Source organism: Ambystoma mexicanum, chromosome 11 (genome assembly GCF_040938575.1).
Source record: "Ambystoma mexicanum isolate Mex_15411 chromosome 11, UKY_AmexF1_1, whole genome shotgun sequence".
NCBI classification, from domain to species: domain Eukaryota; kingdom Metazoa; phylum Chordata; class Amphibia; order Caudata; family Ambystomatidae; genus Ambystoma; species Ambystoma mexicanum.
In genome coordinates this window covers 910,040,305-910,066,991 of record NC_090934.1, presented here as the reverse complement: position 1 = coordinate 910,066,991, position 26,687 = coordinate 910,040,305, and the positions used below count along the sequence as shown (strand labels likewise).

At 51.1% G+C, this 26,687-nt stretch overlaps 1 protein-coding gene across 1 annotated transcript in view; it reads left to right on the top strand.

The window, feature by feature from the left end:
- LOC138503903 (mucin-5AC-like) overlaps nt 1–26,687 on the top strand; it is a 488,816-nt gene that overhangs the window by 265,926 nt on the left and 196,203 nt on the right. The window contains exon 50 of the mRNA XM_069623989.1: nt 22,374–22,504. Within this exon, the coding sequence (XP_069480090.1) occupies nt 22,374–22,504 (131 nt within the window). The remainder of the gene's footprint in view (nt 1–22,373; nt 22,505–26,687) is intronic.

Below are 26,687 nucleotides of genomic sequence, written 5' to 3'. Positions count from 1 at the left end.
CAACTGCTGGTGCATAGAGTAGTTGCCCACCAGAGCGGTCAAGGGAGCGGAAACGTGACTTGAGCACTCCGAATGTGCGCTCCACTATGCCCCTGGTTGCAATATGGGCAGCGTTGTATCTTACCTGGGGTGGTGTGGTGGGGTTCCGGATTGGCGTCATCATGTGGTTGCTCAGAGGGTAGGCACTGTCCCCTGGGGAGGTGATAATTGTTCAGATTATTGGGGTTGGTATATTTGTCTGTGTGTGACTTGCATGCATGTGCAAGGGCATTTGTACTCACCTAGGAGCCATGTGTCGCCATGCTGCCCAGCTTCCAGGGCCCGGCTCAGGGCGGACATTCTGTATATGAAACTGTCATGGGTGGAGCCAGGGTAGTTTGCATACACAGAGGTGATGATTCCCTTTGCATCGCATACCACCTGTACATTGATGGAATGCCAGTGCTTGCGGTTTCGGTATATGTGCTCAGTGGCCCTAGGTGGACGTAGGGCCACATGGGTGCAATCTATGGCACCGAGCACTTTGGGGAAGTGTGCCACCCTGAAAAAATCCAGGACAACGGCCTGCCTTTCTGCGGGTGTTCTGGGCATGTATATGTGCCTGCGGACTGAGGGGCGCCCTGTCATGATTGCCAGTACCTGGTGTAGGCAGCGTGACTGCGTGGCCTGTGAGACCCCCCCCACTATGGCAGTGGTCCGCTGAAACGACCCAGTGGCCAAGAAATGCAAGACATTGAGCAGCTTCTCCAAGGGGCTCAATGCTTGGGAGCAAAGGGTGGGGGATGTGAGGTCATCTTCCCACTCCCTGACCAGGTCTAGGATGATATGGGGTGGAAACCTATACCTGCCGTAGACCTGGTCGTCAGGCATCCCAAAAAGGCCTGTCCGTGGTGCAAAAATGCGTGGCCTGGCTATTCTCCTCCTCCTGCGGTGTCCCACAATCACTGCAGCAACAAATGGGGCATTCATCGTCGCTGTATTTACGCGTTTGTTGTTTGCGCGCACTTTTATGCTGTGCGCGGGACGCCTCCGTGTGGGCGGAATCGTTGGTTTCCCGTATTCTGGTGTCATCGCGTGTGATCGGAGGGGAGCGAGCGTACACGCGATTGGCCTGGGTACGTGTGTTTCGGGGTGCGCGGGTAGTTCCACACGCGATTGGCCTAGGTACGTGTGTTTCGGGGTGCGCGGGAAGTTCCACACGCGATTGGCCTGGGTACGTGTGTTTCGGGGTGCGCGGGAAGTTCCACACGCGATTGGCCTGGGTACGTGTGTTTCGGGGTGCGCGGGTATTTCCACACGCGATTGGCCTGGGTACGTGTGTTTCGGGGTGCGCGGGTATTTCCACACGCGATTGGCCTGGGTACGTGTTTCGGGGTGCGCGGGAAGTTCCACACGCGATTGGCCGGGGTACGTGTTTCGGGGTGCGCGGGAAGTTCCACACGCGATTGGCCGGGGTACGTGTGTTTCGGGGTCCCGTGAACTTTCACACGCGATTGGTTGGGATCCACGTGTGTACTGTCATCACGTGCAATGAGGGATACTCCCTCGCACGTCACGTCACAGACGCGCTCACGCGCTGAGGGCCTTTGGTCCAATGAAAATGCGTATGCGTGCAGACGCGCTTACGCGCTAAGGGCCTTTCCTCGAATTACACGCTGACGTGCAGAATTTTCACGTGCCTAATCACTCCGTATCAAGCTGGCCACGCGTAAGCACACGGAAGACCACGCTCCTGCCCAGAAGGCCGAACTACTGCCCCCCAGAGCCCCGAGCACGCTCCCACCTGCCATCTGCTGCTGCCTGACTGCCTGCTGCCCACGTGCCCTGCCATTTGCTGCCTGCACATCAGCCAGGGGTGCTGTTGGTGTGACCACCCCTGCTGGAACCAAAGACTCCCGACTGGGATTCCATCGCTCCACAGCCCAGCCCCAGGACCCAGTTGCCCACCCACTCCTGCCTCTGGGGTTGTCATGTCGGGGCCAACTCCATCTGTGACCACTGACAACCCCCGGCCAGAGAGGCAGAGGGGCACCAGCTTCAGTGCCACCGAAGTTGGTGTCCTGGTGGAGCAAGTCCTGGGCCAGTATGATGCCCTCTTCGGAAGTTGCCGCGCCGACAAGGAAGGACGGACTCGGATCTGGACTGACATCGTGACTGCCATCAACGCGGAGGGGGTGGCAGTCCGCGACTTCCAACATGTCAAGAAGCGCTGGGAGGACTTCAGGTCCAGGACCCTGACCAAGGCCCGGCGCCTCTTGAAGGCAGCGGATGCCAAGGGGCGCCGGGGCCACTTGTCGGAAGAACAGATGAGGGTCCTGGAACACATATCCCCAGCGCTCCACGTCCAGGTCCTTGAGAGGCAGACCCGTCTGGAGTCGAGCGGTGAGTGTACATGCATCCTGATTGTGAGCAGTGCGTGTGGTGATTGTTCAGTAGTGTGCAGGTTGCACATCTGTTTGTATGGGGTCGAATATGGGTGCGGGTGTACAGGGCCGTGGGGCTGACACATGCGAGGGCTGTAATGTGTGAGACATGGATGGTGCCTGTGTGTGTGGGCTTGCATGCCAAATGCAGTTGTGTGGGCACACAAGTCTGTATGAATGTGTATGTGAGTAGACATGTCCGTGATGTCACGCATGTATGTTGTTTTCAGCTGATTGTATCAGCGCTGTGTACATGTGCATGTGTGTGTATTTGACAAGGGTGCAACAGTGATGCAACATGGATGCATGTGACAGCGGTATGTGGAAGCCTGATTGGCAGATGTGACATGGATGCCCGTCTGAACACTGCGACACTTAGCAGAGGTGTACACATGCATGCAAGTGTGGTGGTGTGTGTACATGTGTGGTGCACTTCCTGTGTTGCATGTGATGTCTGGCTCACCTTTGCCTGCTGATGCTGTTGTATGTGTATGGATGGTGTTGGCAGTTGCAACATGGCTGTGGTATGGCTCGTGTGTGCAAGTTGTAATGACATGTGTGTTGGGGATTGTGATGACATGTCAGAGGTTTGCCAATGCCACTCATGTACAACTGTCATGTGTGTATGTGTACATTGTACAGTGCCCTGATGCCTGTGTTTTGTTTCTCCCTGTCTGCAGCGTCAACTGATGAAGAGGGCGGAGAAGGTGCTGTGGAGCACAGCGGCGGGGATCCGACCGCCAGCCGGAGACGCAAGGCCCGGCTCCCCTCCCAGGTTGTCATCTCGTCGGGGAGTGAGGAGTCCGGTGCCGCGTCCCAGGCCGCAGCTGCCGGGGGGAGGTCCAAGAGGCGGAGGTTGCAGTTGGACTCCTCGGCAGCAGAAGGGGCAGCTGGGACCCCACAGGGCCCAACGGGGGAAGATGGCACAGAGTCATCCAGGTTGGTGGGGGGTTTGGTGGAGGAGGAGGCCGTGCAAGCACCGGAGACGGGGTCTGGGGGTGGGGATCCCACTGGTGCTAGTGGTGGAGTGCAGGACCAGGGACAGGAGGCAGCACAGGCCGCCGCGGAGGTGCCTGTGTGCAATCCTGTCTCTGATCCTGTCCCTGCATCATCTTGCACCAGCAGGGATGCCCATGTCCAGACCAGTTTTCAGGCAGGGGATGAGCTGACGTCAACTGGCCTTCCCCTGCCTGCGGACGTGGCTATCCAGGCCCGGGTTGAGCCTGTCCTGGCTGGAGTGGCGTTGCGTCAACGGGCCATGCGAGGCGACCTGCAGTCTTTTCATGAAGAGACTGCAGGTCATCTCGAATGGCTCGTTGACCACGTCAGCCTGCTGGGACAGGTCACCCAGGCCGGATTCCTCCGTCTGATGGGGCTTGCCACGACCCCCTCCTCAGCTGGACCCCCTACGCGCCAGTCGTCCTCTGTGCCATCTTCCCACCCATCAGTCACCTGGGTGCCCTGTGGAGCTGCCTCTGACGGTGCGGCCAGGCTGGTGGAGGAGGCATCCCTGCCACAGTCGGGAGTCGGACGTCCAGCAGGGGTGGCCACGTCAACGACTGCACCCCAGCCGGCGGAGGATGTGCAGGCAGCAGGAGGCAGTGCAGGGGCAGAGGCACAGCAGCAGCAGCTCCATGGTGGGAGCCATGAAGGCTCGGGGCCTTCGACATCGGAGGGGCAGGCATCGGCCGGAGGGCAGGAGGACCCAGGACAAAAAGTGTCTTCCGTGTGGCAGCGGTTGGGCCACGCCATAGATGCGGAGCGGCAGCGGGCGGAAGAGGCACGGCTCTCAATGGTCAGGGCGGAGAACTCCATGCAGAGGGCCCTGAGGCGGGTCGAGTGCCTCGAGGCAATCCGCAGGGCTTTGGAGGTGGACACGTCGACGGCCCTGCGGACCCTCGGGGCCATGGAGGTGGACCGCCTCCGGGACATAGAGGAGGAGTTCGATGATGCCCTGGCCCGGCACATCCAGAAGTGAGCCGTGGAACTAGCCCGCTGCCCTTGTACATAGTTATGTAGGTAGTGTTAAGTTTCATTTTTGTTTTTATTTCATTTGGACCTTTTGGACATTGGCCACATTTTTGTATATAGTTTTTTTTATTAGTTAGTGTAGTTAGTTAGGTTTCCTTTATTTTGTTGGGATGATGGACCCTGGCTTCTTGCTTTGTACATAGTTGTGGACTTGTACATATTTTTTTTTTTGAATTATCCATGGATCAATGGCTTATGTTTTATTTTCACATTGGATTTTGTTTGGTGGACATTGACTTTGTAGTACATTACTTTGGATTTCTATATTCTTTGATTTTTTCTTTTTTTTGGACGGACATGCTTCTTTTCATTTTTTTCCATTCACATTTCAGTTTCTTCATTTTTGTTTCTATTCATCTTTCCTTTAATACATTATTTATTTGTTGCACTTCAATGTGTGGTGTCTCATTGTTTTCATGCATTTCATGTTATGTGTTTTGAGATTCACTGACACCCATTGGGTGTATGTGAGGGACATGTGTTTGTTTTGGAACTTGCAATTGGTGTTCTGTGATGTAATTGCAGAATATGAGTGGGTGGATGCAATACTCGGGTGGGTGTTTTGCATTTGGGGGCTGACCATAGAGACCAGGGATCTGGACTGTGATGACATGTTGGGTGGGGAACATGAGTTGGACATGGGTGGGGGCCTGCTGGCAGGTGCCCCACAGTGCTGGGGGGTGGGAGACATGAGTGGGGGCCTGGTGGAGGGTGCCCCTGGATGCTAGGGGGTGGGGGTGCAGGGGGACATGAGTGGGGGCCTGTTTGAGGCTGCCCCTGCACTGCTGGGGGGTGGGGGTGGGGGGAGACATGAGTGGGGGCCTGGTGGAGGGTGCCCCTGGATGCTGGGGGGGTGGGGGTGGTGGGAGACATGGGTGGGGGCCTGCTGGCAGGTGCCCCACAGTGCTGGGGGGTGGGAGACATGAGTGGGGGCCTGGTGGAGGGTGCCCCTGGATGCTAGGGGGTGGGGGTGCAGGGGGACATGAGTGGGGGCCTGTTTGAGGCTGCCCCTGCACTGCTGGGGGGTGGGGGTGGGGGGAGACATGAGTGGGGGCCTGGTGGAGGGTGCCCCTGGTGGCTGGGGGGTGGGGGTGGTGGGAGACATGAGTGGGGGCCTGGTGGAGGGTGCCCCTGGATGCTAGGGGGTGGGGGTGCTGGGAGACATGTGTGGGGGCCTGGTGGAGGGTGCCCCTGGATGCTGGGGGGGTGGGGGGAGACATGGGTGGGGGCCTGCTGGCAGGTGCCCCACAGTGCTGGGGGGTGGGAGACATGAGTGGGGGCCTGGTGGAGGGTGCCCCTGGATGCTAGGGGGTGGGGGTGCAGGGGGACATGAGTGGGGGCCTGTTTGAGGCTGCCCCTGCACTGCTGGGGGGTGGGGGTGGGGGGAGACATGAGTGGGGGCCTGGTGGAGGGTGCCCCTGGTGGCTGGGGGGTGGGGGTGGTGGGAGACATGAGTGGGGGCCTGGTGGAGGGTGCCCCTGGATGCTAGGGGGTGGGGGTGCTGGGAGACATGTGTGGGGGCCTGGTGGAGGGTGCCCCTGGATGCTGGGGGGGTGGGGGTGGTGGGAGACATGAGTGGGGGCCTGGTGGAGGGTGCCCCTGGATGCTAGGGGGTGGGGGTGCTGGGAGACATGTGTGGGGGCCTGGTGGAGGGTGCCCCTGGATGCTGGGGGGGTGGGGGTGGTGGGAGACATGAGTGGGGGCCTGGTGGAGGGTGCCCCTGGATGCTGGGGGGGTGGGGGTGGTGGGAGACATGAGTGGGGGCCTGGTGGAGGGTGCCCCTGGATGCTGGGGGGTGGGTGTGCTGGGAGACATGTGTGGGGGCCTGGTGGAGGGTGCCCCTGGATGCTGGGGGGGTGGGTGTGCTGGGAGACATGTGTGGGGGCCTGGTGGAGGGTGCCCCTGGATGCTGGGGGGGTGGGGGTGGTGGGAGACATGAGTGGGGGCCTGTTTGAGGCTGCCCCTGCACTGCTGGGGGGTGGGGGTGGGGGGAGACATGAGTGGGGGCCTGGTGGAGGGTGCCCCTGGATGCTGGGGGGGTGGGGGTGGTGGGAGACATGAGTGGGGGCCTGGTGGAGGGTGCCCCTGGATGCTAGGGGGTGGGGGTGGTGGGAGACATGAGTGGGGGCCTGGTGGAGGGTGCCCCTGGATGCTAGGGGGTGGGGGTGCTGGGAGACATGTGTGGGGGCCTGGTGGAGGGTGCCCCTGGATGCTGGGGGGGTGGGTGTGCTGGGAGACATGTGTGGGGGCCTGGTGGAGGGTGCCCCTGGATGCTGGGGGGGTGGGGGTGGTGGGAGACATGAGTGGGTGCCTGGTGGAGGGTGCCCCTGGATGCTGGGGGGGTGGGGGTGGTGGGAGACATGAGTGGGGGCCTGGTGGAGGGTGCCCCTGGATGCTGGGGGGTGGGTGTGCTGGGAGACATGTGTGGGGGCCTGGTGGAGGGTGCCCCTGGATGCTGGGGGGGTGGGTGTGCTGGGAGACATGTGTGGGGGCCTGGTGGAGGGTGCCCCTGGATGCTGGGGGGGTGGGGGTGGTGGGAGACATGAGTGGGGGCCTGTTTGAGGCTGCCCCTGCACTGCTGGGGGGTGGGGGTGGGGGGAGACATGAGTGGGGGCCTGGTGGAGGGTGCCCCTGGATGCTGGGGGGGTGGGGGTGGTGGGAGACATGAGTGGGGGCCTGGTGGAGGGTGCCCTGCACTGCTGGGGAGTGGGGGTGATGGGAGACATGAGTGGGTGCCAGGTGGAGGGTGCCCCTGGATGCTGGGGGGGTGGGGGTGGTGGGAGACATGGGTGGGGGCCTGCTGGCAGGTGCCCCACAGTGCTGGGGGGTGGGAGACATGAGTGGGGGCCTGGTGGAGGGTGCCCCTGGATGCTAGGGGGTGGGGGTGCAGGGGGACATGAGTGGGGGCCTGTTTGAGGCTGCCCCTGCACTGCTGGGGGGTGGGGGTGGGGGGAGACATGAGTGGGGGCCTGGTGGAGGGTGCCCCTGGTGGCTGGGGGGTGGGGGTGGTGGGAGACATGAGTGGGGGCCTGGTGGAGGGTGCCCCTGGATGCTAGGGGGTGGGGGTGGTGGGAGACATGAGTGGGGGCCTGGTGGAGGGTGCCCCTGGATGCTAGGGGGTGGGGGTGCTGGGAGACATGTGTGGGGGCCTGGTGGAGGGTGCCCCTGGATGCTGGGGGGGTGGGTGTGCTGGGAGACATGTGTGGGGGCCTGGTGGAGGGTGCCCCTGGATGCTGGGGGGGTGGGGGTGGTGGGAGACATGAGTGGGGGCCTGGTGGAGGGTGCCCTGCACTGCTGGGGAGTGGGGGTGATGGGAGACATGAGTGGGTGCCAGGTGGAGGGTGCCCCTGGATGCTGGGGGGGTGGGGGTGGTGGGAGACATGGGTGGGGGCCTGCTGGCAGGTGCCCCACAGTGCTGGGGGGTGGGAGACATGAGTGGGGGCCTGGTGGAGGGTGCCCCTGGATGCTAGGGGGTGGGGGTGCAGGGGGACATGAGTGGGGGCCTGTTTGAGGCTGCCCCTGCACTGCTGGGGGGTGGGGGTGGGGGGAGACATGAGTGGGGGCCTGGTGGAGGGTGCCCCTGGTGGCTGGGGGGTGGGGGTGGTGGTAGACATGAGTGGGGGCCTGGTGGAGGGTGCCCCTGGATGCTAGGGGGTGGGGGTGCTGGGAGACATGTGTGGGGGCCTGGTGGAGGGTGCCCCTGGATGCTGGGGGGGTGGGGGTGGTGGGAGACATGAGTGGGGGCCTGGTGGAGGGTGCCCCTGGATGCTGGGGGGGTGGGGGTGGTGGGAGACATGAGTGGGGGCCTGGTGGAGGGTGCCCCTGGATGCTGGGGGGTGGGTGTGCTGGGAGACATGTGTGGGGGCCTGGTGGAGGGTGCCCCTGGATGCTGGGGGGGTGGGTGTGCTGGGAGACATGTGTGGGGGCCTGGTGGAGGGTGCCCCTGGATGCTGGGGGGGTGGGGGTGGTGGGAGACATGAGTGGGGGCCTGTTTGAGGCTGCCCCTGCACTGCTGGGGGGTGGGGGTGGGGGGAGACATGAGTGGGGGCCTGGTGGAGGGTGCCCCTGGATGCTGGGGGGGTGGGGGTGGTGGGAGACATGGGTGGGGGCCTGCTGGCAGGTGCCCCACAGTGCTGGGGGGTGGGAGACATGAGTGGGGGCCTGGTGGAGGGTGCCCCTGGATGCTAGGGGGTGGGGGTGCAGGGGGACATGAGTGGGGGCCTGTTTGAGGCTGCCCCTGCACTGCTGGGGGGTGGGGGGTGGGGGGAGACATGGGTGGGGGCCTGCTGGAGGCTGCCCCTGGTGGCTGGGGGTGCAGGGGGACATGCGTTGGTGGGCAGTAGTGCTAGTTGATATGTGGGTTGGCTGGTGGGCATGGCCATGGTGGATGGGGTGCCTGCAGGACATGTGCTGGGTAGGCCCCTGTGGTGTGAGCCACCTGCAGGGGCCGTGGAGGGTGTAGAGGGTACACTGTAGAGGGTGTGCTGCTCCCCGCGCACCCCCGAAATACACGTACCCCGCTCAATCGCGTGTGGAACTTCCCGCGCACCCCTGATATCCACGTACCCGGCCAAATCGCGTGTGTCACTTCCCGCGCACCCCCGAAATACACGTACCCCGCTCAATCGCGTGTGGAACTTCCCGCGCACCCCCGAAATACACGTACCCGGCCAAATCGCGTGTGGAACTTCCCGCGCACCCCCGAAATCCACGTACCCGGCCAAATCGCGTGTGGAACTTCCCGCGCACCCCTGATATCCACGTACCCGGCCAAATCGCGTGTGGAACTTCCCGCGCACCCCCGAAATACACGTACCCCGCTCAATCGCGTGTGGAACTTCCCGCGCACCCCTGAAATCCACGTACCCGGCCAAATCGCGTGTGGAACTTCCCGCGCACCCTGATATCCACGTACCCGGCCAAATCGCGTGTGGAACTTCCCGCGCACCCCCGAAATACACGTACCCCGCTCAATCGCGTGTGGAACTTCCCGCGCACCCCTGAAATCCACGTACCCGGCCAAATCGCGTGTGGAACTTCCCGCGCACCCCTGATATCCACGTACCCGGCCAAATCGCGTGTGGAACTTCCCGCGCACCCCTGAAATCCACGTACCCGGCCAAATCGCGTGTGGAACTTCCCGCGCACCCCCGAAATACACGTACCCCGCTCAATCGCGTGTGGAACTTCCTGCGCACCCATGAAATCCACGTACCCGGCCAAATCGCGTGTGGAACTTCCCGCGCACCCCTGATATCCACGTACCCGGCCAAATCGCGTGTGGAACTTCCCGCGCACCCCCGAAATACACGTACCCGGCCAAATCGCGTGTGGAACTTCCCGCGCACCCCCGAAATCCACGTACCCGGCCAAATCGCGTGTGGAACTTCCCGCGCACCCCTGATATCCACGTACCCGGCCAAATCGCGTGTGGAACTTCCCGCGCACCCCCGAAATACACGTACCCCGCTCAATCGCGTGTGGAACTTCCCGCGCACCCCTGAAATCCACGTACCCGGCCAAATCGCGTGTGGAACTTCCCGCGCACCCTGATATCCACGTACCCGGCCAAATCGCGTGTGGAACTTCCCGCGCACCCCCGAAATACACGTACCCCGCTCAATCGCGTGTGGAACTTCCCGCGCACCCCTGATATCCACGTACCCGGCCAAATCGCGTGTGGAACTTCCCGCGCACCCCCGAAATACACGTACCCCGCTCAATCGCGTGTGGAACTTCCCGCGCACCCCTGAAATCCACGTACCCGGCCAAATCGCGTGTGGAACTTCCCGCGCACCCCTGATATCCACGTACCCGGCCAAATCGCGTGTGGAACTTCCCGCGCACCCCTGAAATCCACGTACCCGGCCAAATCGCGTGTGGAACTTCCCGCGCACCCCCGAAATACACGTACCCCGCTCAATCGCGTGTGGAACTTCCTGCGCACCCATGAAATCCACGTACCCGGCCAAATCGCGTGTGGAACTTCCCGCGCACCCCTGATATCCACGTACCCGGCCAAATCGCGTGTGGAACTTCCCGCGCACCCCCGAAATACACGTACCCGGCCAAATCGCGTGTGGAACTTCCCGCGCACCCCCGAAATCCACGTACCCGGCCAAATCGCGTGTGGAACTTCCCGCGCACCCCTGATATCCACGTACCCGGCCAAATCGCGTGTGGAACTTCCCGCACACCCCCGAAATACACGTACCCCGCTCAATCGCGTGTGTCACTTCCCGCGCACCCCCGGAATACACGTAGCCCGCTCATTCGCGTGTGTAACTTCCCGCGCACCCCCGGAATACACGTACCCCGCTCAATCGCGTATTTTACTTCCCGCGGCGCCACTTTTTTGATGCGCTGGGACTCTACCGCCTGCCTTCGTGTGGCGGACGTGTTTCAGCTTGTGCGCGGCTTTGGCTGTGCGTGGGTTTGCCCTATTCCATTCCATGAATACGTGTGGTTCGTGTGCGTGTGGGCGTTACCTCTGCTTCCGTGCAGTGCATCCCCAGTTAAGCCCTTATTTTCGCGTGTTGTTCCCCATTCCGCGCGTTACGCCCCATGTCCCGCCCACTTTCTGCTGTGTGCGCTGAGGTTGTGCGCTTTCACTGTGCGCGTCGCGCACCGTCGCGCACGCCTTTCGCGATGTTGCAGTGACTTGTGCGCCATGCACGGGTTTGGCGCACATCGCGCGGTGAACACGCGCAGGGACTTCCATGAATCGCGCGCGTGCGCGTGCGCCTGTTTTTTTCCGCTTGCGCCTGCTTGCGCCTACTTGCGCGTAGATTTTCGGCGCACGTTTGTTCCATGAATCGGCCCCCAAATGTTTACGCAATTGCCATAATCGTACAATCATTAGCACTTTGCAGAACATCACTTATTCAACAAAGGCAGGTAGCACTTTTTTCCATGCAAGTCCAGTGAAAATGCACGATTCTTCAAACATAACATGGGGCTCATTATAAGTTGGCCTGCGTGGAATTAACGTGCCAGCTAAGAGTTGGATGTAATTCAGGCACCTTACCGCAAACATCGCTGGTATTAGCAGTACTACTAATACTGGAAAAATCCCCCATGTGGGACTCCATTGAATGCGGATTCACACCTGGGACCGACACTCGTATCCGTCCGTGATACAGCCGGACCAAGTGCCGGTATCGGAATTCAGTTTGGCTGTATCGTGGTGGATTTGCTGCCTGGATACTGGCATACTTGTAATGAGCCCCACATATGTTGGAAGACTATGCCCAAAGCCACCCTTGGTTGCCTAGCACCCACAGTGACTGTGTTGCCCCCTTAAGTTCTTGTAAAGAACAAAGAAACTGATGTGGGAAGTGTAGGCTGTTAGCTGTGATAATTAGGAGCAGACAAAGTTACATTTAGCACAGTTGATCCAAGTAGGAACAAAACTAACTTCAGTGCAGAAAACACACCAAGTAAGTTCAAATAGAACTGAAATAATTAAAGAAAAAAATCATTTATAACACATGAAGCAAGTAAATATGCACACAGGGGCTCATTTTACACTAAATACAAATTGTATGTCCGTGACCATTAACATTTGCACTTATGTGCTGTTTGGTCCCCGTTGTGGGATTTTAAACATTCACAAAGCAGAGTGCAAAAGTTAAGAGTAATGTACCCTGCAAAAGTACCTCTACTTCTCACTTTTGATCTGTGTTTTGTTAATGAGTGTTGCCTGCTAAATCAAGGCGGATGCCACAACAATGCATGTGTGTTACACCTGCATGAAAATCTCATGCTGGCATACAACCAAGTGCTCACTCACTCACACAAGACCAAGAAGGAAACCACTGCAGAGTGGTTATCTCCCCTCCGTGCCCCTTCTCCACCGTGTGTAAGCACGAAAATGTGGAAAATGGGGGCGTACATGTAATGAGCCCTGCTATTAAGCCTCCTTGTTCTCCTCTGCACATTGTAAAATGACGCCCTTAGTAAATATTAAAAATGATTGTGATGAGGGATGAAATCCTCAGTAACGTTATGTAATAGACACCACAATAAGGTTGTAAATTGCTTGATTTGTAATTAACATCTAAAAGGAATTTAGTAGAGTTGGGTGTGCATTGCTGTCTACATTGCAGTCTGGTAGGTCAGGATTGACTTGGAGATGTGGTGTGGTTAAGTGTGCCTATGCCAGTTTGATGGCTCCTGGAATCAGGGGCTGATGGCAATACAGCGATGGCATCGCTGGTCATCAGGGGGCCCATGCAGTTGCATTTTCGTGTTTGACCTTTTTATGGTAGACAGGGGTAGCAATCCATTCTAAGATGCTTGTTCCCTTTGTACCTTCATTTTGTATTGTTCATCTCTTTCATGTACTGCTGCCTGGAATTGCCTGATCCAGCTAGGGCGAATGGTATAACTTCCTTACTCTCACATGGCACGTCACTAGTACTTAAGGCTGTCGGTGAGAAGAAACATCCAATACACAACTTTCTCTGCTTTTTTGCAACACCAGATAGCTTATTGCTCCATCTATGGTCCTTTGATCACTGACATCTGGCTTGAATTCATAAATAGCTCTTGTTGTAGGGAGGATTTGCTTTTGCTACTTCCCACCTTAAATTGGTCCCACTCCTGAAGCGCTTCACGTATCTAGAGCTGCATTACAGAGGGGACAACATGGCTTCATGAAGAATCCCCTATGCCAATGAACTGAGAAGAATGGAAGATATTTGATATGCATTGAACTTGATAGAATACTCCTAGGTCTGTACCATATTACTTGTTTGAAAAAGGCACCAATCTGTCAGTGTCAATGACAGGATGGCTTGCTTCTGGGTCACTAACAGTCATTTCCTGGAGTAGCATGGACACAGTTTTCAGAACACTCACAGAATGAGGAATGCTGTATACAACAGGAGCACCTGAGGCATCATGCAATCTTAACAATGATAAGTATTGATAATGATGTACATAATCGAAAAAAGAAAGGTTAAGTGGGGTCCTGAAAAAGATACAAATGTTTGATTGTATTGATTGATAGTCCTTTATATAACCGGGTGTGTGTCTATCCATCAAAATGTGTCCCCTCTTCCAACTGTGGCAAAGATTGGCAGCTGCTAGTTAGAAGTTCTATAGAGCAAATGCCGAGGAACCTTTTTTAGAAATACTCAACTAAAAGTAGCACATAATCTGAAGGAAAGTTTGGGATGATACTGATGTCTATACCAACACGTGCACTAGTATGATTCTCTGCTCCAGTTTAGAAGACACACCTATGGAGTGAAGCTGAAACATCAGGATGTGAAATGAAATCTAAGATGTAGTTAGTAAGGTATACTTTTTTTCTCATGGCAAACGTTAATATTTATTGGGAAATATGGATGTCATTCTAGGAAACAATGTTGCTTTATGTAATACACTTTTGTATAAGGCAAATCCTGGAAGGAGGTGAAGTAAGTGGAAATCACTGAAAGAACTAAAATTGGTCACCAATAAGAATAGTTATTTCAATATCTGAAACAATGGGTAAAAGAGGGGATTTACTTTTGTCGAGAACATAATATTTTAGGCAGGATCCAACCCATGCACCCAACCCATTATTTGGCTCTTATTGTCACCGCGTTATTATCACCGCGTATAGAATGCGGGGAACTCAGGAACTCATTTATAAAAACACTTTTTTAGAATGTTGCAGCACTTTCTAAACAACTTCACATACATTTGAAATGCATAACCATTCAGAGTGAAGGAAAACCGTAACTTACAGATTAAACATCATATTTACAAAGCAAATATTATTTCATGGAATAACAATGTGTAAAAGACATAACATAATGTACATTTATAAAAAAGAGAGATAATACAAAGATCAGAGTAAACATCCACATATTTTCATCATAATCTACTGACATAAAACCCACCCCAAGATACAATTCTCAAATTCAAGTCACTACAATAATTCATTGTAATATTCATCAGACTATCCATACAGACCTTGTTGTCTCCTGTCCACCAACATATGGACACATATTTCAGATATTTTAATCTAGCCCAGTACTCATCAGGGTGTTCAGTTCTGCCATCATCAAACTGTAATTCATACTTAAGTTTCTAATTTAAAGTTGCATCCCTGAAATTAACCATACACAAATTTCAAAAGTCTTGTCATGTTCTATTCATTAATAACACCACGTTGGTTATTGACTCTAATAATATAGTTACTTAGTCATCCTGCCCATATATAATTCAGGATCCATCAGTTAATATCAACAGCATGACTATTATTTAGCATATGGTTCTCAAACTTAGCTAGTAACCCAAAACAGCAATAGGCCCCTGTGGTATTTTGTTCAATCGAATTCTCAATTTATAATATTTAATGTAGATCTACACATGTAAGCTCAACTGCTATCTTATATATTATAGTGAGAATAGTCTTTTCAACAAAGGTTTGTCTTTTGTTCACGCAAATCAACCACATATAGCCATGTATAGACTTGGTGTTTTATTTAGCTTAAAACAGTTTACAGACTATTGAGATAAATAATCGCTGCCTCTTACCATTGGAACAATTGAACAGTGCAACTTTTTAACATCCATTGTAGTTTTCTCAGCAAGAAAGGTGTTTTATCTTGAAATCAAGACCTTTGTAAATATCATTATGTGTGAAGTTAAAGAAACTTTGAGCAACATATAAGAGTTCGACAAAATATGTGACACAAAGAAAAGAGAGCTCTTACGAATTGAAAAAATTATGATAGTGGTACGGGTGGGAGAATAGTTAATACCATTGATTGTGCCTATGAGATCAAAAGACATGTAGATAACCAAACCTATTATGAGAACTCCTTAGAAAGAACCCTTTCGTAGACTGGTGGAAGGATGGAGTAGTCCTCATTGGAGAACTTTTCTTAAAAGGAGAAGTACCACAGTGCCAGCTTTATACATTTGACTGAAAATACATTAAACAAACTCAAACACCACCTCGCAGTCCTATTGGAATCAACTCTATGCTATAGCCTCTATGCAAATGTGTGGATTGTTTCTAAAGAACTTTCTTGTAACCTAGCCGTTCCTGGCATAACATACGCCGTTCTAAAATATCTTAAAGGTCAACATTGGTCAGTAATTCATAGGGTCACTTCTGTCCCCCTTCTTAAATATAAGAATTACCAGTGGTCGCTTCCAGGAAGGGGGCGTAGGTCCCTGTGACTTATTAATGGTCATTGAAAAGGCTAAACATATAAGAAATTTCTTTTGAATTTGAAAGGCATTCTTGTATCAGATGGAATGAGAGGTGTTAGGCAGAAACCTGTGCAGTTCCCTCTGGGACCACTGCAAAAGATTTAAGACTACAGGTGTTTGGCAGCAAACCCACTTGGTAGCAGTCCGTACCACACAGATTCACTTGGTAGCTGTGGCTGAGAAGTCAGACTTCCCTCAAGAAGAGATAGGCAGTTTACAGAGTATTCACAATAGGTCAAAAGAACACAGTAGAACAAGCAAACACTGACCAGAGCTTGGTGTAAAAGAGATATAATTATTTATTTAAAATCACATCTAGTAAAACACACAGGCACTAATTGTAAGCAGTTCAAAAACACGGTCACTAAAAGATATACACTCCCTTAAAAGAATATTAGACAAGTATTAAGTAAAGCCCCACTTATTTTCAGACAGCGGTGAGCGCTTAACGCAGATGGCACTCTAATAATTCGGTTAAAAAGGGGGAGAAAGGCAGAGCATAAATTGAAACAGATCCCAACACTTTCAAAGGAACACAGCAAGAGAGGAAGGCAGAGTCAAACCGTGAAGTTAGAGTTCAGAAAGCCGGATCCACTTTAAGAGGATCAGAACAAAATGTGTCCAAGGTCACACGGTTGAAAAGTGCACAAAAGTCTCGAAAAGGTTCAGAAAGAGTTGGACCAAAAGAAAGGGACCAGTTAGATGGTCAAGACGGCCAGCCCAGTCCAGAAGGTTAAGGGATTATTATTACCTTGTAGCAATCTTTAGAAAGGGAGGCCTGCCGGACACGGTACCTTAAAGTGGTGAGAATACTCCAGCGGGGGCAGTTGTTCCTGGCAGCGGATGCAAGTCGGTGCTTCGTCCGGGGGAAGAAAGGATCTCGTCGCACTGCCAGGGAAGAAACCAGCCGCAGAGTTCACAGTTAAAAGGAGCGGTCGTTTTGTTCGCGGTCCAGTGGTAAGTGGCTATCCGGTTGCCGGGGTGCTTGGCACGGGCAATTCGACCACAAGACGATGATGCAAGAAAAAGAAGGTAAACTGGTTGTGCCCACCAGTCAGGGGAAGAAGACTCTCCAGCAGGGAGATCTTCTCTGTCGTCAGGAAGTGGTGAGTCGGTTCCGCAGGGCTCCACCGGTGGTGTCATCGTAGCAGGTCGGCTCAGCTTCTCCCTCGTCGGATTCTCAGGTCCTGTGGCGACTTCTGAAGTTCCAGCCCCAAAAGCCCTGCTTTTATGCAGTACACCCCCATTCACTCAGCGTAGCTGTCAATCAATCATGCTAAGTGGTGAACCGGCCGGCTCACCACTTGGGCCAATCACACAAGAGTGCGACTTGAGGTAACTCAGTCCAGGGTGCCTAAACCCCCTCCCACACCCCATGTGGTACCCAGACAGAGTGGCACCACTTTTGGAGGCTTCTGTGGAGAAGCCCGCCAAAAGTGGAACAAAGGGCTCGACTTGGGTTGGAGTCACAGAAGAGAACACAAACGCCATTTTAGAATCGAGTCCTGGCAAAAAATACCAACCGGCGATTTAATATTAAATAAATAAACCAGCGGTATGTTCGAGGCTATGAGAATTAAATAATTAAAGTTGGTAGCCTCGAACAATGGGAAAATCCCATAGGGATATATTTGCGGTCGAATATAAAAAGTAGTATCCACTGCCACCAGCCAAAACTCGATCAGCGGGGACGAGACATGCCCCCTCGACTAACAGACCCCGGGGCAATCGAATTGCCCCGACCAGTACGTCCACAATATGATGGTTTGTACTGGTTTCTGTTCATAATTTGGGACTAGTAAAGTCAATGGTGACTTTACATGCCCTGGGAGACAGTAGTCAGTCCCAGGGTATGGAGCCTATGGTGGGGTGTCACTATGACACCCCTGTGTCACTGCACAGAGGGTGCTGTATAACACACATAGTAAAAACACATGAGACCCTATGGAGTAAAGGACCCCATAGCCCATAAAACACATTAACAGTCAAGGGAACACCATAAATCATGTCCAAGAGTGGGAAAAAGAGTCTCACTCTTGGCAGGAGAGAAAAAAACAAACTCCAGAAATCCAGCAAAGCTGCTGGGGGACTCACTAGGTTAGGAAATTCAGCCTTAACAGAGAATTCTCCCTAACAAGAGGTATGTGCAGTATGAGAACATCATCTAAGTTTAATCCATCGATTACACAGGCCTCCATGATGTGTCTTTGTAGATGCGTAATTGTCAACCTTGTTCCATTGCAGAGTTGCTGTGATGCCATAAGATTGTGTCGTAGCATGATTACAGCACCTACTGTTTTAGCTCATGAGGAGGTATTCGTCGTACAGCGTTTCGCTCTTTAGGGACTGAAACATTGAGCCGGTAATTAACTGTTTATTGACACTGGAATTGCCCTGACCTGTGTGAAGAGAAGTTGGGGTGGAAAGAAGTAACCTGAAATTATTCTGAATGTTTGCGATAGTGGTACAGCATTTAGCACTTTAGAGACTGGAACGTTGAGCCGGTAAATAACTGTTCATTGACATTGGAACCGCAGTGCCCTACGTGAACAGAAGTGGGGGTGGAAAGACGTAACTTGAAATTATTCCGAATGTTTGAGGTGCACTTTACTATTTAGACAGCAGAGGGCAACCTAACACTGATACATTGCATCAGCTGAGTACGGACACTTAAGCATTTTATATATATGGATTGGATCCCCTCTTGTACGAGGGAGTCCAAAGATGATCAACAATGTGAAGAAAATACCCTTTGATTTAGGCACATGGATGATAGTGAGATGGGATGTTGATTCCAGCATAATTAAAACTCTGTGGATCTAATGGCTGAGTGAAAAAATGTCTCTTAGTCGACAACAGTCTTTTATGTATACCTCTGACTGTTACACAGAGGACCAAAATGGTCCATCTCGTTTACCAATGGATGAAATGTATGGACTTTCCTGTTGTATTATGACTGCGTGCTATTGCAGCTCAATGGGTTTCATCTTTCTTTGGCAGACCTGGGCCTTCCTGGCTCCTGGCCTTATGGATGGCAGCAGCGCTGCACTGCTTCCTCTGCTCTCCATGCTCTGTGCGTGGTGCTACTTTTTGGCTTCACCTCAAAGGGGGAAGTTCCCTCCCCTGCATTACACCACAGCCTTGCGTCTCTCTTCGGTGTCATCTACACAGGACCTTTAGGCTCCTCCCTACAGTGAGATGAGGAAATCCATTGGTCCTGCCATTTATGCAGGATGACACCCGTAAAGGGTCAGAAACCACACTAGGCACTTGCCTAAGTGCATTTGCACTTGTAATCCTCATGCTCTCAACAAAGATATTTTCAAGCTAAACAGAATGCACTGTTATTCAAACTAATAGAACTAATGGCTCTATCTTTTCTTCCTTTATACTTGTATCATTTGTCTTTTAACATCATTCCCATGAATTAAATGAAATACATTTCAGGGTGCTATCCACTTATCATTTAGAAGACGTTTTTATGTTGAAAGCAAAAAATATGTTATTTTCGAAATCTCATGTAGATTTGTCAGTACATGATATCTGTAAACAAACATGCTTGTTAAATTGCATGATTTTTTAGTTCAGTCTTCTCATGTCTTCAGTTTATTTCTTGGAGCACGGATTACATTATATAGTTTGTTGAATATTCTTTCTCACTCGCTCGGGCTTCCTCTGACCATTGGATGTGACAATGTTCCACTAAAACAGGGACAGTTCTCGTGCTTCCATTGCTTTCTCCCAAAAAAGAAAATGGCTGATTGCATTGTATATTTATATAACATGACATGTTCCTCCAGCACCTTACGCTCTATTTTGAGGCAGTATCCATGTCTTCGCAGTAGGTACAGATCATTATAACAGTTGAATCAAATGTATCATACTTGAAAAAACAGTACCACTTCTAAGCATCTTTCCCTGTATTCCCGGCGATACTGCCTTTGACTTTGATGTTTCCCACATTATATCTCAGGGGAACGGCTACATTGATGAAGCATATATGAAATGTTTACTTAAAAATGCCATGGAATGATTTTCTAATGTTGTGTGCACAACCAACATGCTGAGGGTGCATACATGGCCATGCTGGACTACATTGGTGCAGTAATTATGCGAATGTTTTCTAACTGAAGCATTGCATTTCTTTACTGGTGGCGTGGACAAAGTCAACAGGAGTATGTTCTTATGTGAGGATACTGCCAGGCTTGTATTGGCAGGGCCAGCATGGACATATTTTCTGACAGTATAATTACTGCCATTTTGAACAAAGCAAGCATAAATCTGTTCTTGCGTGGAAATTATTGCAGCCAGCAAAGACGTGTTAGGGCATGAAGATGTTTCTTCACATTGGTGTAATAGTGCCATATATTGTGAGCAAGAACATCATGAAAATGCTCCTATCCACCATTCGTTGGTTGACTTCTATTGGATTTTTTTCCATGTGATAGCCTTCCTAACCAACTTTAACCTGTTTGGCTTTTTGCACAACGTTTCACAGAATGGTGCAAAATGCACCATTTTAACACATTATTTAAAACATGTTCTCTTGGGGAGAACCCACACAACCTCCCTTTGGTTGGTTTAGGTTCCCTCAGTATTCGCAATCGCTCAGGTATATTCATGGGAGTGTGTATGCTCCTCCAATTAAAATAAATGTCACCAGCTGCCACGCTTTATGGCTCTCTCCAACTGAGCAGAGTATGTATACTCCCTCTGAGGAATACTAATCAAATGCTTTACTTCTTTGACCATGCCATTATAAATTGAGTGTTTGGCCAGGACCACATATTCTGGCAGCATAGGAGTTTTCCTAGAAGGCATAGTTAAAACACGAAAACTGACAGGCTCCGTACATAGAATAATAGCCTCAACTCCAAGCAGACAGAGATCAGGTTATGAAGCCAAACCAGTAAAGGCAAACATTGATTGATACAAATAGCAGCCTGAAACACCTATCTTGCATCTTTCAACCTCAACAGGCTTATGCATGCCTGACTGAGAGCATTCTAGGATCGGGGAGACAGACGTGAACGGGGCAGAGGTGGCCTAGAGGTTCTATGCTACAGGTAGGGTGCCAATGTCATCTCAAAGATGTTGTCTCGAAAGAGTGTTGGCATCTTATGTACCACGGCCGGGCTCTGTGAAGAATTACTTTCTGCAGTTCTTCTGCTGTTCTTGGAAAAGATGAGCTTTTTAGACACACTTTTGCTACTGGATGTGGATCTGGAGAACACAGACTATTTAAAACAAGCAATGGCAATGCGAACAGTTCTGGCTTTTGCATAGGCATTGTCTAGGCATTTGACAGGCACTACCATAAAAAGACTAACGGACCATTAATGCATCTGCAATATGGTAAGAGTAACTAGGCACATAATAACAGGGCCTGGTAAATGTCATTGAATACCATTACAGAAGCCAAAACTGTTAGCTCTGCTGATGCTTGTCACAGGACTACAGTGAAGGACACCATAATGCGTATAAATAAAGTGGAAAAAGGCGCAGTTGGTTGAGACAATGTGATAACACCAGTAGAACATTTCCAGTTCCAATTAAACCAACAACTCTCACAAGGCTCCTTTGAAATAATATTGTGAGGCACTTTAAGCACTAAGTTTGACATTACTGCTTGATAATGCTTGCTAAACGAGATCCCAAGAGGATATGTTTTGGGATTGATGAGGATTAAGTGGATGGGAATAGCCAGAGTGAATAGCATGGTCACGGGCAGTCAATGGGGGAGTAAATAACCAAATATCACCTCCAAGCTTTTTGTCTCCCTTCATATCCCATCTCCCGCCTTGCTACACTCCAATGTAATAGTTTCAGTGCATAGGCGGTGCTTTAGTCCACCTAATAGCCAAAACTAATTTAAATAAATTCAATACAGTTCAGTAAAGCCAGTATATTACACTTTTTAAATTGTGTGACAGAATATTGAATAGTGCAAGGGGATGATCCGAAGGCAAAGGAGAGTTGAGTGTGAATACAATTGCCATTTATGTTGTCTTAGTGGAAAATAATAAGATCACAAAAGGTGTTTGCTTGTTCATTTGAAGGGGTTTGGGGATCCCTAGAGCTATGAATTATATTAAATTAGGAATTTTATGTACGGTTGGGTGTAGTAAGGACGGGAAGGTGCTTGGGGTCTTGCAATCTTAAAGAAGAATATACTATCAGGAGCATTTTAAGCGTAAAATAGAAGGCTAGGTGGCTAATTCTGGGGAAATAGTTATTTTTTTATTGAAAATGCTCGACAATTTGGAAGGAATAGTGATTTTAAAAATAAAAAGTTGACTTGCTCTTCCACAATCCGCATGCCTGACTCTTCAAATAAATAGATGCCAGAACTACAGAGCAATGATGTGAGCATGTACTGCCTGTTTGCGTTGCAGATCGCCGTTATGTCTAATAGTTTATTTTCCAGCATATACTCTATTCAGTGGGTGGCAGCTAAACCATCCAACATAATTTAAAAAAAAACTTCTGTTCCTCAGGAGCAGTTCTGAATCCCCCCAATGGGACCGAGACTCTACCGCCAGCTAATATGGTGTTAATTGCAATGGCGTCTAAGTCGATAGTCAATTGACCGACCAGCCAAAATCTCTTGTCCACATTGCCTTTTCATTTGCTGTGCGTTCTCCTTAAGTTGCAGCACAATGTTGCTGTCTCTCTTTCCTAATTGTGACTTATATGTTGCAGAGGAGATCATGTCCAACTGGACGGATGATGTTGGCTGTGGGGTTTACACCATCTGCGGGAATGACTGTCGGATTCAGAGATACCTGGCCGAATGCCCATACCACTGTGGCCACGTGGATCCACCAAGGGAGGTAATCTAGACATTTATGAGTTATTCAATGTATGCTTTAAGGGACACGTGGCTGCTGCACGTTCACACCCATTCCATTATTGTACACATATCTGTCACAATGCCCTCTTTCCAAGCCAGCATTTCCAGCAAGGTCTGACCATTTTTTGTCAGGGGGAGCAAGGCTCACGTGCTTTGTTACAGACTGTGGGCCTGATTTTCACAGCGTTTATCAATGGGATGGCACCATTATAAAACACATTTGTAAATCAGGCCCTCGATTTCACATTTTCTGTTGACTTGCATGCAACCCCTCACCCCCTAAAAATAATGTAATTCCTGAGACTACAATAAGAGTAAGTACTTGCTATCTTCGACATTTTTTAAAATGCATTTCTGAGACAAGGCTGTAAATCCCTCAGAATGTCTTCTAGCTCAGCCTCTCTCACAATATCTCAATTCTAGCCACAGAAGTCATTACCATCGGAAATGTGCCTGACCTACCCACGACATCAAATAGCTGAGCAAAGGATCAGGCTTTAAAATACCAGAGTGTCCCGGCTTCAGGATACCTTGCACATGCCTTCAGGAAAGAACTGAGATATCCACAACATTCACATATGCTTGCGTCAAAGAGTACAGCGATGAGGGGAATGGATAAGAGGCTCTGACCTCAGAGGTTGGCAAATCTTGATGTTCTAGACCTCAACTCCCATCAGCGCTAGCCTTCATAATAAAAAGTGAGGGATCTGGGAGTTGGAGAATGTCTAGAACATTGGCGAGACACCAGTTGTAGACTGCTATGCTACTCTCTAAGTACTCTAGGCATTTTCACCCAGCTGCAAGGTTACAAACTGATCTGTGCTTCAAGGTCATGCTCCAGAAAATATTCTTACCTTACATGATTTAACCTTAGGCAAATGCAGTTTTCTAATATAAAAGGAAAGTCTGTGCCATGAAGCAGCTTCTAGAGTGACAACACTACAGCAAGACTTGAGAAGATTTTGGAAGCATGCAGAGCATCAAACCAATGAAAACAAGGAGTGTCATTTTTTTTATCTCACACCTAGGTTTGTGTTGGTAACATGTACTGAATGGTACTGTTGCCTAAAGTGCATGTCGTTCTTCCCTTGGTCACAACCCGATCAAGTAAGTATGTCCCACCCTTCTTAGATTTGTTATGCTCGTGTGTGTACTATGTTTCTCTCAAACGCTTTGGGGGCCAGTTGGTGGGAGGGCCTGAAGACATAAAGTCTTTACATTTTTCAGACAGGAGGACATGGTCCCCTTAGGTTGCAGTGTATTTAAATGATAAATTCGATCTGAGTGCTCTTAAACTGTTTAACAGGCACTCGACCCGTCCCCTGTGAAGGTCTTACATGGTACATGTTTACTTCTGTATTTTGTCTTGCAAGTCATCGACTCCCAAAACCTAAACCAAACAACTAACACTGCCAAACAATACAATGACACCCACATTCATAGATAAAAACATGTATTACTTCCTCTCCCACAATCAAGGCTCCTCATTGCAAGTTTGTCAGTCAATGGCACTCCATCGGATTCTGGAGGAATTACAGTGGGTAATACTTCCAGGTATGATCTTAATTGGGGGTGAAATAGTCCCAGACAAGAACTCGAGGTATCTCCTCCACATTGTAATTTTTTTTACTGCATATCACACTTTTAAGTGCACCACCAATCTCTTAATGAGTCCCCAAAAGATCTGTTCCTGGGTCTCAGCATTTCCTAGTTGGCTTGCTTTTACTTCTCTGCTCTACAGTTCCTGATCTCCTTGGATTACTCATATTTGTGTAGTTCTCTTTCTCGCTCTCTCTCTACTCACTAATTTCAATTGCTTTCGCCTGTCGCTTTTCTATTACACCCTGCACCGCTGGAGATTTCCCTTCTCTCTCCCCTTCAGCCTCCCTTCTGCAACTTTTCTGCTCCCTATTTACTTCTGCGTGTACAGTTTTCTCAATCCTACAACCCCTTCCTGTGTCTACCTCCACCACACTTCTTTCCTTCCCAGCCATCTTGTTTTTCCTCAATAGCTATTCTCTAGCTCCTCTCAGCATTCTTCCATCTACCTGTTTTTCTACCTGATCACCTTTTTCTTCATTCTCCTACATTTACAGCCCAGCTTGTTTTCTCTTCTCTTATGTCTTTACAGAGTTATATTTGGTATGTAATGATATGCCTGCATTTCTTTTTCTTTCTGATTTCCACTACTTGTCAGCATCAGTTCTCATCTCATACCTTTTCTGCTCGCCCTGTTTTTCCCCTCTGCCTCTCTCCAATAATCATTTTGTTACTGTTTATACAGTCCTTGTTTTTCACCTCTCTGCCTTTTGTTTTCATTCCTCTGGGTTTCCTGCTTAATCTTCTTTCTCCCCTCTATCTCTCTGCTCTCTTTTCTCCATTTCCCCCTCCCATACCTTTGTGGCCAGTTGATCTCCCCCTATGCATGTCATATTCACCTTTGTTATCCACTAATCTATTTCTTTGTTCTGTATTTCAGGCTTGTTCTCCCTTTCTATTTTCTCTCTCTATCCATTTTCATATCCCATGACTTTCTTCTCCCTCAAACCTTTCGCTCTGCCATATTCACCTAGCTCTCTCTCACTCGTCTGCATTTGCTGTGCCTATATTTTTCTTTCTCTGAATGTCTACATTCCCATATTTCCCTAGCCTGGCCTGTTTTTTGTCACTGCAAACATTCTTGCTTACCCTATTTCTGTCCACTCTGCTTTACTTCACTCAACAGTTCCTTTTCACACAGCTTTTCACTTTTGCTCCTCCCTCAACAGTCATAGCACTCTCTTTGTTTTTCCTTTCTGCCTCTTCTTTCTCTGACATGCCTTCTCTCGCTGCCTTTCTCCTCTCTGCTACTACTTTTAGGAGATTGTCACCTTCCCTGATTGTCTCCACTATTGTCCCGTCTCCTTTCCTCCATATTGCATGGGCGTCCCTTGCGAGGGACGGGATACAGAACCTTTTTCACCAGAAAAATCTCCTTCCCCTTTAAATTTAGAGGCGCGCAGGGGTGTGGCCCTGGGAGCATGCGCTGCCCTGACTCCGATCTCTGGCGCCACACCCCAGGCCCCTTTTCCGCATCTATGGGAACTGGACAAATTCACCAGTGCTCCTGGGTTTGGCTTCGGCCATGTAACTCCATGCGCTGAGCTTCTTCTATCTTTTTTGTCTTTTATCATACAGGTACTCAGTCCTCAGGCGTCACGCTCCTCCCCGGCACAGGGTTCAGCAGGTGTCCATCCTGCGACGGGCTCTTCCCAACTTCAAACCCCCATGCCCTAAGCCTACGTTGCCTTGGCCCAGACCACGGTTGGCAAGCTTGTAAAGCGTGCAAAGCCCTGTCATCGAGGTCTCTGAAGAATAGACTAGTCAGGTGGAGTGAGCTCTTGCAGAAATCGCCTCCAGAGGACCTGAAGGACTTCCTCTACCATCAATCCAGTCTCGAGTAGGGCCTTTGTTTTCCATCGCACCCCGCAAGGAGACTCCTTCAAGGGACTCGCCTGCAGGGTGAAGGTGTTGAGGGACCGGAAAGTTCTTGTACCGGGTCGTCACCCGAGGGGCTACGCCCTTGTAACGGCATTATGTCCGAGGGGCCACGCCCTGATACCAGCAATACGTCTGAGGGGGGTGCCTAAATGCAGCTCTACCGGCCCCCAGGCTGAGGGTGCCACACCTACCGGGTCTATGTTGGAGGAGCAGGGTAGGCCTCATGATCCACACTCAAGAGTCCTGGAGGAGGCTAGGCCCAGCGAGCCGAGCAACACGATGCAGACATGTGGCAGGCAGCTCGACAAGATGGCCGCTGAGCCGGACATCTGCACCCGTACGTCGCCATTCCATGAATTCGGCGAAGAACGAGTGTCAAGGTGGGACTGGCATCACCCAGGTACGTGGCCTATAGCCTACCCTTCATTGGTGCAGTGTATGCGCTGCCCCAGCAGCCTCCCGCTACTCCTTTAATATCGCCTACCACCTCTTCAGCGTCTGTGTACAGCTTCTTCATGAAGTCCCTTTGGTTTATAAAACCGCCCCAGATGTGGGGTATCCTCAGGGACGCCATCAGGGAAGTCCTCCCCACTATGCTAGCGTCCCCCCAACCCATTGTTCAGGTGATTCCATACCAGCCCCCTCTGCAGCCTCCGGCTCTGGTCCCCGTACCTCAGCTTCCG